Here is a 13,292-nt window from a genome sequence, read left to right as displayed (position 1 = left end):
TATTTATTCACAGACAAGGTTAAGTACAATGTGACTAACCCCAGGTCTCTAATGGATCCTCCTTAGTTCTCTACACTTCTTTTACCCTCTATTGTGGTTGACACCACCATCTTCATTAGACATGCAGGTAATTTGTGGAATACTTTCAGTTCTTCTCTTATTCCACCTACGCAGTTGTATCATGCCAAAATACTGTCATCTGTACTTCTCCAATACTCTGGAATACTCAGCTGCTTAAAAGCTAAAACATATTAAAAAAATCTATCCATTCTTTCAGCCTGCATTATCATGTCACAAGACTGTAAACCTATTCAAAGACTACAGAAAACCCCTTGGCCCCTTCACCCCTGCCATTTTATCACCCTTCCATGTTGGTACAGGAACTCCTTTACCCACTGCTTGGATGGCTTCACATCTTCAAAGCTGGAATCTGCTACCTAGCACTTCCTTCATCCAAGCCATGAGCAGGAAACTCAACTTGGCATCATTTCATGATCCACCCAGGGTACCTAGATAGATATTTATTCTGCAATGCCCTTCCTTTTGACAGTGTATATAACAATCTTCAAAATCTGTGAACAACCCAACACTTTCTGTGACATCACTCCATAAACTGCTGTTTATATGGTCTTTATTCTTCACCTTTGTACACATAGTGATGATAAAATCATTAGTTGCATTATGACATCTGTCCTAATGGACAAATTGTATCTCTTCTGGAGAGGAACCTGAGTAAATCAGCGAAGGAAGCCAGTTCAACCCTGAAGAAAGTTCACTGTGTGCAACAATGGAAGGAGAGAATGTGTGACATAAACCCAAGAACTGTCTCCCACTCCAGCACAAAGAGGGTTATGCACAATTACACAGAATCACAGAATGTCAGGGATTGGAAGGGACCTCAAGAGATCATCCAGTGCAATCCACCCGCCGGAGCAGGAACACCCAGCTGAGGTTCCACAGGAAGGTGTCCAGGCGGGTTTGAATGTCTGCAGAGAAGGAGACTCCACAACCTCCCTGGGCAGCCTGGGCCAGGCTCTGCCACCCTCACCATGAAGAAGTTTCTTCTCAAATTTAAGTGGAACCTCTTGTGTTTCAATTTGAACCCATTACCTCTTGTCCTATCACTGGTTGTCACCGAGAAGAGCCTGGCTCCATCCTCCTGACACTCACCCTTTAGATATCTGTAAACATTAATGAGGTCACCCCTCAGTCTCCTCTTCTCCAGCTCCAGAGCCCCAGCTCCCTCAGCCTTTCCTCACACGGGAGATGCTCCACTCCCTTCAGCATCTTTGTTGCCCTGTGCTGGACTCCCTCCAGCAGTTCCCTGTCCTTCTGGAACTGAGGGGCCAAAACTGGACACAATATTCCAGGTGTGGTCTCCCCAGGGCAGAGTAGAGGGGCAGGAGAACCTCTCTGACCTACTGACCACCCTCCTTCTAATCCACCCCAGGACCTGGTGGCCTATAATAGACGCCCACAATAGTATCACCCTTGCCCGCCTGGCCCTTAATTCTCACCCATATACTCCCAACTCGCTCCTCATCCACGCCTGGACAATACTCAATACATTGTAGTTGCTCTCTCACATAAAGAGCAACTCCACTACCATGCCTGGCTGGCCTGACTTTCCTGAAGAGGACACAGCCAACGCTCAGGTGGACCTGTTTTCTGATTGGCCTCCAAACTTTGCATTTTTTTAATTACTGTGCACATTCTATTTATACATTCAACACAATACATGCAAAACTAAGTGGGAAAAAAGTAAACGGAAGAATTAGTTACTCCCCATTTTCTGCTTTCACACCACAGCTCTAATACTTACCAGCTGGTCTCATCAGTTCTCCACCTAAACCCCTGCAAAACAGAAACAGCCTTCAGAAAATAACCTACTGGAAGCAATCTGAGTGCATGGTCTAGTGAGAAAGGAAAAACTCAAAACCATTTCAGAATGAAATCAGGTCACAAAATTCCTGCAGTTTTGTATTTGACCAAATCTAACATCCTTCTTTTGAAATCAACTGTTGTTTTGACTTCAGCATGATTTATACAAAACCTTCCTCAGTATTTAGCTATCTTCTTGCAAAAATACAGCTCCAGTCTTCCTAATTTTTAACGTGAATAATAACAGACAGTGAAGATCATTCGCCTTTTCACTTGCTTCAGAAGCATTCCAAACCTGTGGGACTCGCCACGGGACTTCTCAGTCATACAGTCTCTATGAGCTTTGCACTCACACAACTGAAAGGCAATCACATGCAATTTTTAAGCAAAATCATCATCTCTGGAAGATTAAATAGAAACTTCACTTAGCAGTTCCCATTTTTACAAAGTTTCTCACACATTCCTTCCCCGCTAAAGCCGCCTCCCAGGTGATTCTGCATTCACCACCACAAGCGAGGGGGTAAAAACTTCCACAAGGGCAAGGAACAAACGGCTTAAGATGTTTCAGACCCTGTCACATCAGGATGGTCCCACCAGCTCAGACCTCAGGCTTATCCAGCCCAGTTATCCTGTCTGAACCGGTCACTGACAGCACTAGGAGGAGAAAGTGTGAACTGGGCAAAAAGTGGGGAAAGGGAGAAGTGTCCTGGAACCGGCGGGGCCTGCTTCCATTTTCCAGTCTCTCATGTCTCCGGGCGCAGAGACGTCTCCTCACCCCGCTGAGCAATGGCTGCTGGTTACCTGGATATCCCCAAGGTGCCGGGAGCACTGCTTGGGGTGTTCTGCTCAGTGTCACCTTCTGTGGCTTAATTTTTCAATTTTCTGAACCTCTGACCCCCCTCCTGCCCTTCCTTTGGGTATTTCCTCTCTCAGCTCCTTATTCACGTCGCCCTTCACTTGTGCTGCAGTGTTTCCCCCTGAGGTGTGCCAAACCCTTAGTCACCTGTTTGGATGGCCATGCTCTGGCAGAAACTCCCAGCAAGAGGGAGGAACAACAAAGGCTTTTTTGTTTGTTTGCTTGTGTTGTTGGCATTTTTTTTTCCCCCAAACCTTTTCTTCCCTCCTCTCCTCCTCCCTCCCCACAATAAAATTAGTAGCTAGGCTCAGAAGGCAAACTTAGCAACCCTAACAACTCTTAGAACTTTGTTCTCCAATTTATTCTTTTATATGAGCTTCAAAAGCCTCAACATTTTAAACAAGTTTTTCCATTCCATACAAGTAGGTGCCTCCTGTAACATGCTCAACATTCTCATTGGTTTGTCAGGTAATGCAGAGACGCCAGCTCCACAATATTCTCGCTTGCTGTAGGTCAGCACTTCCTTTAGTTGGGAAACTTCAGCTTTCAACAATCAATATATTAAGCTCAATGTAATAATCTACAGCTCAGCCTATCATCATAGGAAACAAGCACAGATTATACATCCCCATGCTGATAAGGTATTATCTACCCCACCTTCCTGCCTTGTTGTCTGCCCTCCAGATTCTGAAAAAATTAAATTTGAAAACAAAGACCTGATGCCAGGAGTTGAGACTGGCAAAAACAGACCGATGTGGCAAGGCTTGCTTCCTCTTCAATGTTCCTTTTAACTTCATTTTGTCCTCACCCATTCCTCGCCATCTCTCTGTTGTCTTACTGCAAATGAGTATAAAATAATGATCTGGGCAATTTGTTTGGTGTGCAACATAGTCTGCTGATGCAAGGATTCAGATACAGACTTCTGTTCCAACTACAAAGCAAGGACTGAGTCATAAAGGCTGCTCTTCTCCACTTCTGCACTCTGCCAATAAGGAAGCCAGGCCTTAAAGCTGACTTAAAGCTACTCTTATGTTAATAATTTGACAGCTCTCCCTTCCTTTGGCATTACATCAACTCAATTTAATTTCAAAGTTTACAGCTTCGCTGAGGATTGTTGTCCCTCTGCAAGCATGAAAAATGGTGGCAGTGATTTACATAGTAAGATGTACATGTAACACAGAAACTACAATCACATCTATCTTTGAAGGCACTGTGATACCATGTGTTGTTCTCTGCAACAGTTTTCAAGTTATTTCTTGCCTAATCACAGTATGTCCATCAATATATCTAAAATTTTTTCCACTTTCCGTAGTTCATACATATTTCAAGAAGTGAGAATTCTATCATAACCCTAGATCTTTCCTCAGTCAGTGTTTAGTTTGTCAAACATGATGCACATCTTTCTATTAACTTTATCTTGCTCTGCAGTATTTCACTAAATTAAAAAGATACGGATCTACCTAATTCAGAGATTCTGAATTTTGCTGTACAGTCAGTATTCTCTCTTCTTTCTTCCAAAGACACATCCACAAGTTGCATCACATTATTAGATGTACCTGCTTCAAGACTTCATTATTAATTCAATTTGTAAAGTGACTGATGCAGTGCCCAGGTTCCATGAGCTCCTAAACGTTCCTTCCTCTGTGTGGTTCCAAAGCAATGCTTTTCTCCTGGAAACGCCTGAGATGAGTCGCACATTATTTGTGGAAAATATGATCAAAATGTATAATCCCTTATAGAACCGATGAATTAAGATCACTGACCTAAGAATGCTGGTATCTATTTTAAAATTCTGTAGGCCTGAAACAGTGCTGTTTTAAGTGCATATAGAAGTTCTTTTAAGGATTTTTTTTAATCACCTGAAAGCTGCTTTTTGTGAGAAGGTCAGAATTCATCTTTAAGATTATAGAAATAACAATAACCAAAGTTGTTTAGAATTGAATACCATTTATGTTTTCATAAACAACTGAATCTCAAATTAAAACTACTGGAATTGCTGAAGAGATTCAATTGCAAATACTCAGTCTCCAGGAAGCCACGAACACAGAATCCCAGAATGTCAGGGAATGGAAGGGACCTGAAAAACTCATCCAGTGCAATCCCTCCGCCGGAGCAGGAACACCCAGCTGAGGTTCCACAGGAAGGTGTCCAGGCGGGTTTGAATGTCTGCAGAGAAGGAGACTCCACAACCTCCCTGGGCAGCCTGGGCCAGGCTCTGCCACCCTCACCATGAAGAAGTTTCTTCTCAAATTTAAGTGGAACCTTTTGTGTTCCAGTTTGTACCCATTGCCCCTTGTCCTACCATTGGTTGTCACCGAGAAGAGCCTGGCTCCATCCTCCTGACACTCACCCTTTAGATATCTGTAAACATTAATGAGGTCACCCCTCAGTCTCCTCTCCTCCAGCTCCAGAGCCCCAGCTCCCTCAGCCTTTCCTCACACGGGAGATGCTCCACTCCCTTCATCATCTTTGTTGCCCTGCGCTGGACTCTCCAGCAGTTCCCTGTCCTTCTGGAACTGAGGGGCCACAACTGGACACAATATTCCAGGTGTGGTCTCCCCAGGGCAGAGCAGAGGGGCAGGAGAACCTCTCTGACCTACTGACCACCCCCTTCTAACCCACCCCAGGTACCATTGGCCTTCCTGGCCACAAGGGCCCAGTGCTGGCTCATGGTCACCCTGCTGTCCCCAGGACCCCCAGGTCCCTTTCCCCTACACTGCTCCCTAACAGGTCATTCCCCAACTTAGGCTGGAACCTGGGCTTGTTCCTACCCAGATTCAAGACTCTACACTTGCCCTTGTTCTATTTCATTACATTTTTCCCACCCAACTCTCCAGCCTGTCCAGGTCTCTGGATGGCAGCACAGCCTCTGGCGCGTCAGCCACTCCTCCCAGCTTGGTGTCATCAGCAAACTGATGATCTCAGTTCCTGAGATCAGCTGATCGGAGGCAGCTCGGCAGGGCCCAATTAAGCGAAATCTTCGAGGTACAGAGAAGCCTTTTTTTGGGTTTTTCTTCTCTCAATCAGGCACTTTTGTTCTTGAGAGACCCAGCAGCCTCCGGCAGCCCTTGCGAGAGCAGCTGACGTGCAGTGGGTGTTACCGCGGCGAGGGCGGGTGATTTAAAAGCCGTAGTAACTCGACACCGGCACCTCCTGAATAAGTATCTTCATCTCCATATGAAGAGTAATCAATTATTTTCCATGGAAAATCCTGTCCCAATTTGAAGTGAGGTACCTTAAAAGGTCCAGGTTGTACCTTACTCGGCTTTGGATGTACAACATGGCTTTATCACAAACTGTTATACACAGAGGAGGGAGATACCTTTGTGCATAGATAAAAAAGCTTTTATGGACTTCCCTTGAAGATGCAGAGAATAAACTATACTAAGCTGACAAACACCTATTTTTAGGTTACTGTAAATTCATATACTGACTGTACATGTTTTGTACACCAGAAACTACAGGTGAAATCCTGGCTCTACGGGAGTAAGACTTTTCCCCTGACATCAATTAACAGCAAAAGAATTTCACCTTAACTCTTCAGAACATGGTATAGCATGATCTCCTAGAACCACCACGCTACTGGATGCAAAAAAAATAACTTAAAGTTGGAAGAATTGTTAAGAGTAGCTTTGTTGCAAGCTTGGAATTGTTTGCTGATTAAGCTTCTATGCCTAAAAAACTCTTTTATGTAGATGAGTGCCAAGAAACACACATGCCCTGAAACCATCAAGATTAGTTGCAACCTTAAAGGTCTTTGAAATGAGAGGAGTTTCTCTGTTGCCTTGCACTTGTCAACACCTACGGGCTCCCTTACTCTTCTGGAAAAGCTGACACCCTGAAGCTGACAGTCCAACTTACACTGGCGACTGTTCTGAAAGCTACAATTGCTCATCTGCCACAGCTGACCATGTAATACCCGCAGCCAGTCTCTTCATGTGCTGCAAGAATGAGATCAGAGCAAAACTCGGCAAGCAGCGCGTTGCATCACCCAGGGTGGGAGTCGCTAACGAACCCTGTGCACCCTGTCACAGCCAGAACCCCCAAGGCCCAAGAAATACAACATCTGCTGAAATACAGACATGCAGCGCAACTACCTGGAAGGAGCCCAGCATATCTATCTGCATCACTTCCATATCCATCCCTAAATTATCGTGTTACCCAACCCTGTGTATTAAGACATTATCAAACTCAGGACTGGCTGCAAGGGAGGTAAAATAAAAATCTGAACACGTATTCAGCAGAATAGTCAATCAAGTACCTTATATCAGATGATACATTTTTAAAGAATCTTAACAGAACTACTATTAAAAATCCTTTTTTCTTGAGAACTTTTCATATTGAGAACTAGGAAAAGGTCTTAGCTGCACTACAGAAATATCTGTGTTACAATAAAACGACACTAACCGTGCTGGTTCAGTAGAAGCATAATATAAAGCAGGCTGACCATTAACATTGTGTTTAAAGGGTAGACTGATTTCCTGTCCCAAGTAAGACAGCTTAAGGCAACAGATGCCACAAGATTTTGTCTTACATTTTTATTTATAAAAGTAATGTTTAAAGCAACTAAAATATAGCTCAATTTTTATAAGTCTATAAGCCATATAGCACAAAACAGGCACAATGGACAAACACTCTGTTCAAGCGGCATGGTTTGCATATGACGTGCCATGACTAGTGCCCATTTAATAGAGAAAAGCAGGCTCACTGCACGATCCTCAGCTGGAAGTGCACATGCAAATGCTTCAAGCAACCAGCTCCTCCAGACAAACTGGTGCTTCAAATGTGTCAGAATCCAGACTAATGGAAGGAAGTACCTCCTGATGTGCCTGGACTTGCATTCTCCTTTTTCAGCTTACTATGGTAAACCCGGAAAAGGACTTATACAGGAAGGCAGAAAGATACTTGTGTGTAAAAAAATATATATGTTAATACAGCAGAAGAGAGGATTTTCTACCATTAGTATAAAGAAATTTGGTTGCTTCAAGTACACTCAAAATTGAGAAACTGTGCAGTATAACTCAAAATGGTCCGTGTCCTGTCTGAAGGGTAATTCATGGCCATCCTTCAAAAGCAGGCTGAAGACATTACAAGAGCTGCTATATAAAGTAAGATGGCTGGTTGAATTATGGTTTCCCTTACAGCACTTTGGCTTCATCTTTTTTGACTTGAGGTCCTTATGGATTCAATGGAATTCTAAGCATGAGACAAACAAGAAACTCATGACACATTTTTCCAGCCTGAAGTTTATAAACTACAGCTTAAAAGAAGAAAATCGCAGCATTTTCACGCTTTATTTCCTTTTTCCTTTCTCATAGGCCAATGCAGTTTCTGAAAACAGCCTGACAAAAACACAGCTATTATCTTGCCAGAAGTGAAAGCAAAATACCCAATAAGCAGCTGAGACGGTGGCCTAATGCTTTTTGTTAGTGCAGTTTAAAAACCAGAAACACAAATGAAACGCACAGGTTTTCGACATTCCTACAAGATGGTTTTACACTGCAAATTCCCAGTAGCAACTACTCAAATGGAAATCTACGGAATATTATGTGCAATAATTACTCATCACGAAACAAGTTTGGCTTGTTTCACTAAATGCTTGCCCAGCAATACTCAAATTGCTGGTTTGTTTTTATAACCTAGTTTATTTTTCTTGTCCTATTTTAAAATACTTTATGCATACCGATATTTTAAAATATGGATTATAGTAGACATCTCTGTCTCAGGCTAAGTATTAAACAGCAGTGAATCAATTTTGCTTGGAGTCAAATGAGAAGTCTTATCTAGAATGAAAACATTTCTGTAGGCATCTTATAAATACCATTAAGTGCAAGAAGTGCACATTATGACAAAAACAAATTACACCCAAGCTCCACCCTGACATTAAAGAATTTATGGGAGCCAAGACAGCCACCCACAAAGACACTAATATACAGTATCAGCATTAAAGCCATCTGCCAGTGCGAGCTGACTGTGGAGTGAAGTTCCACATCAGTATGTACGACCCTCAAGAAGTAAATCTTTACTTGTTTTCAGAAAGACTGAGGGTACAAATACTTACATAAAAATTCTTTAATTAATAATTATACAAAAGAACTACTTAAGTTTACTGTTTCTAGATATGTCATGTGCAAATAAGTGAATTAAATCACCCAAAACCTCAAAGAATTTGTCAGTTAAAGCAGAAAAAACCCCTCATTCACATATACAATCATTAGGGAATACAAGTCATTAATTATGTTCCGATTTCCTTACATTTAGGAGCAAACTCTGAAGTCACATACCCGTTTTAATTCAGATTTACTTAACAGTTACTTAGGCAAACTCCCTTTATTTCCTGGAAGCTTCAATAAATACAAAATGAAAAACAACTCAGTGAAAACTCATTTACATTTTCTTTGGCGCAAGAGCTGAAAAATTGAACTGAGCCATCTGTAATACTCCTGGCCTACTCATTACACAGAGTGAAGAAAGTAAGTCTAGAATTTAGATAGATGCTCCTTTAAAAAACAAATACATTTTGGACTCATTAACTTATTAGCTGAAGGTCATTTCTCTAGACCTATATGAACCTCAAAAGTGCTGCAGCACAGGTGAATAATGGCAAAGAAATCCATGCCACACCGCTGAAGCCATGGATTAGTGAGCGTATTCTGGTTCACATTCCTTCCTTTCTTTAACAGTGTCTATCGCAGCAGCGAGGCCAGTACTTACCACTTTCCCATTAATCGCACTCTCTAACCACAACCATTATACGCGACATCGGTCTCTGCAGTAGGGCGACGCAGCCGAAGGAATGCGTGTGCTGGCACCTGATGAGCTGCGAGAGACTGCCCGGCTCTGCGGGGCGTAACTCACGCGTACAAACCAAAAATCACCACCATTTTCATTACTTCTAATTCATACTTCCCAATAAAATTTTTTGTGGCCATTTTCTTACCTGTACAATTGACGACGGGAAAGCTGAGGGAAAAATAAAAGCAACAAACATTAATATTAGCAGGGTTTGTTTGATACAAGTGTTTTCCTTTTTCCTCCTTGCATGCAATGGCTAAACAGCATGAGCTACACTAGGTAAAATTATCTCTGTAGAAGCATTTGCAATTGCTAAGAGCAGGACATAAATTCATTTGTCATAAGCAGAGATAGAGACAACACATCAGCTGAAATACAGAATGTGACTTTCAGGGTCTATAATCAGGTAAATTATGAATGTAAGGATTCAGCAATGAAATCGCACAAAGTAAAAAAGAAAGAAAAAGGGGGACAGAATGGACTCACTAGGAGATCTCTCTTGAATGTGGTCACCTTAAGGCAACAGCCACACACGTAGCTGCACAGCCAGGAAACAGGACAGAAAGGGGGAAGGAACAGAAGGAGAACAAAGAGAAACCCCACACGGTATTTCAGAAGCGTAAGGAGCAGCATCTGAGACAATGGCTGCGCTAAGAAAGGGACCAAACACAAAATTATACTGGAGCAAGACACATGGGCAAGGACACCCAGCTGTCACAGTCTGGGGTGTGTGTCCAAATTCCTATTTGTGAGATTGTTTGCTTTCGCCAAGAGGGAGAGGAAGGTGGGAACAACTGTTTTAAGTGTAAATGTTTGTTTAAAAATAATACAATATACCGGGTTAAAAGATACATGTATACGTGCTACAAACCTCTTGATGGATTTGCTTAAGTCCCTCCAAGGTTTTTTCATTGAAATAATGAGTTACCGATCTGTAAAGGTATACAACATTTTAAAAACTGTTTTTCTGTTTGAAAGTACAACAAAGTCATGGAAGAAAAATTACTTATAGCATGATTAGGAAACCAGTAATTTGATTTTGAAGTCTGCAATATTTGAAATAGTTCAGCAAACACTGTAACATAAGTTCTTTCCTTAACATGTAGCAAACTCCTTCTTAAAGGACTATGAAAACTGAATGGCACTTATTAAGAACATTATAACCAGTAATACACCAAAAACCCTTCTCAGTTCAGTTGTACTTTTGGACTCCTGACACTTTGGTGATATTTTCATCCATTTCAAGTATTTCCTACTACTAAAAATGCCCTGCCTCTTTTTCTCTAACTTTTCAACTCTTAACTCGAATTCTTTAGATAGAACGCTGCTGGTAAATAAAATTCCTATTTGCCAATAATTGAAGCCATGAAAATCAGTGCATACTTTTGACATCTATTATTTGAATTCATCTCAGTATATTTAGCTTGAATGAACAATGACAACATTGAGTTTGTTACTGTAACCACTTTAGAGATCTTTGTATGACTATGTTGGAAGGTTCTAATTAACCTTTATTACTAACCACCCCCCTTCTAATCCACCCCAGGTACCATTGGCTTCCTGGCCACAAGGGCCCAGTGCTGGCTCATGGTCACCCTGCTGTCCCCAGGACCCCCAGGTCCCTTTCCCCTACGCTGCTCTCTAATAGGTCATTTCCCAACTTAGACTGGAACCTGGGGTTGTTCATGCCCAGATGCAAGACTCTACTTACTTCTGAGAGAGTAATTATTCACCTTTTAGAAGAAAAACTACCCAGAAAGTCAGTCTGTTTCTCAACATATATTTCTTCAGTGTACATATATCTATGAATCCTGCAGAACTGTACTTATTCTCAGTGAAGTTTGCACTCTGGAGTCTTATTTTCCATTGCATTGATCTTAAAAAGCTGTTCATCCCAATTTAAGTCACACTAGTATAAAATTCTATTGCTAACATTGCTTCCAAGTTCTGGTTTTTGCAATAAAGATTTTCAACCATTTTTCAGATGTGATTCTTGTGAAAGAAAAGGTAAATGGCTCATTTCTTTAATTGCAACATTAAAGCAAAGACATCTCTAAATAATTTTGTCAATTATTCTGGCTACATCACCTATATGTAACATGTGTGTGTGTACACACACCTACACCGATATATAGATATATCTGGACCAGAATTCAGCAGCAACAATTAAATCAGTCCAACTCAATAAGACTGTCCTCTCACCAGGAAGACAGCATACTTATAGGGAAAGGGGGTTTAATCTACATTTAAATGACAACTTTCAACTCTCCAAGTGAGGCAGCAAACAATCACACTTTCCTGATGATGAATTTAGACTTAAGAACATCACCAAAAAAAAAAATCTGTAAGCTTGGCACGACTGATTAAAACAAACAAAAATTCAATGGAAAAGAAGTTCAGTAACATGGAGATTTCCACAATTATACTCAGGAGGTTTTCAATGGACCAGACATAAAAGGATAATTTATAGTCAAGATAATCTTGCATTTGTACCTATTATTCTCTTCTGCCAGTTTACACAGTGCATGGGTGATCTCAGCACAGGCAAGAATTGCCCCATGGCGAGTGTGCAGATCTGTGCCCACTGATAAAGGCAGAAGTCTTGGCAAAACTGAAAGAGATTAAATAATACATATTTCTTTAAACAAAACATACGGATAGATCACAGTTCTAAATGTAAACATGCTGACTTAGAAAGAACACAGAAAAACCATTTTTGCCAAGTCTGGCTGTTATATCCTGCTTGTTACGTGGAAAACAAGTTTTAAAAATATAAATGAATTCTGCTAAAGCACACTCAACCACACCAAGATATTCTGTACCCACAGCTAGCTCCCTGTTTGGAGTAAATAAAATAACAGACTTGCTATTAGGCTGGCTGAGCGGTAAGGGAAATGAGGCTTGTCCTTCCATGGAATTTTACTTCCATATAAACCATCACCTTCCTAGTCCAGTGCAGGGAGCGCAGGTCAGATCGGTACCTGCAGCCCCACCGGGCTGTCAGCTGCTGTCTCAGCCAGTCAAAATTCAGCTGCTACATCCTCAGCATCCCGAGTGGGCTGAGCAAAGCATCCTGAATTCATGCTAAGAAACATTTGATTACACACACAGCAGTCAAAAAGGAATTCCTCTGAAGATGTTAGACTGGACAAGACAAAACAGATCCCCCCACCCTTTACAACATCAAAGCTCTATCACCAAAACAAAAGCTGGGAACTGGAGTGCTACCTGCTGGAATTGTTGCAACAGAACTACACTCATTTATTTATCTGGAACTGGTAGGGTCCAGTGTAGCTGGATAACTAAAGTCCCGTCCCCAGACAGCAAAAGATCTGTATGGTATAATTTGTGCATGTATAATTTTTGTATGTTATAATTTTTGCATGAAATCTGAAAACTGGTAAAACTATTAGTGTCACTATACTCTCTTAAGTTGCAGGGGAAATCTTAATCTTTATTAGGTCATGGTGCAAGTTTTCTTAATACATTTTGGTTGCAGAAGCTAGAACACTTGATACGGCATGGTATGCAGAACGAACTTGTTACCTACCCACATCTGCCATGTATTCGGGAGCTTGTTGAGTAAGGTTATGCAGCGCTTTGGTTGAAAGTTCTCGAATAATGCTGAAGATGTAAAAAACAGTTTGGATTTTTTTGGGTTAGCAACTTAGTGTATTAAAAAAAAAAAAAGACAATAATGTCAGGAACGGACTCCTGACGCTGACCAAAATAAAGACCCCAGCACTACTAAAAATTACAA

General features: G+C 41.5%; 1 protein-coding gene across 2 annotated transcripts in view; it reads right to left on the bottom strand.

The window, feature by feature from the left end:
- The window catches only part of TBCD (tubulin folding cofactor D), a 117,434-nt gene that overhangs the window by 32,389 nt on the left and 71,753 nt on the right, over positions 1-13,292 (bottom strand). For both annotated transcript variants that reach the window (XM_071816660.1, XM_065852224.2), the window contains exons 20-24: positions 13,083-13,156; positions 12,026-12,143; positions 10,404-10,464; positions 9,678-9,700; positions 1,823-1,854 (exon numbers count right to left, since the gene is read on the bottom strand). In XM_071816660.1, the coding sequence (XP_071672761.1) occupies positions 1,823-1,854; positions 9,678-9,700; positions 10,404-10,464; positions 12,026-12,143; positions 13,083-13,156 (308 nt within the window). The remainder of the gene's footprint in view (positions 1-1,822; positions 1,855-9,677; positions 9,701-10,403; positions 10,465-12,025; positions 12,144-13,082; positions 13,157-13,292) is intronic.

Source organism: Patagioenas fasciata, chromosome 18, assembly GCF_037038585.1.
Source record: "Patagioenas fasciata isolate bPatFas1 chromosome 18, bPatFas1.hap1, whole genome shotgun sequence".
Classification (NCBI taxonomy): Eukaryota; Metazoa; Chordata; class Aves; order Columbiformes; family Columbidae; genus Patagioenas; species Patagioenas fasciata.
Note: the sequence above shows the minus strand (reverse complement) of the source record. Positions and strands in the feature narration are given on the sequence as shown.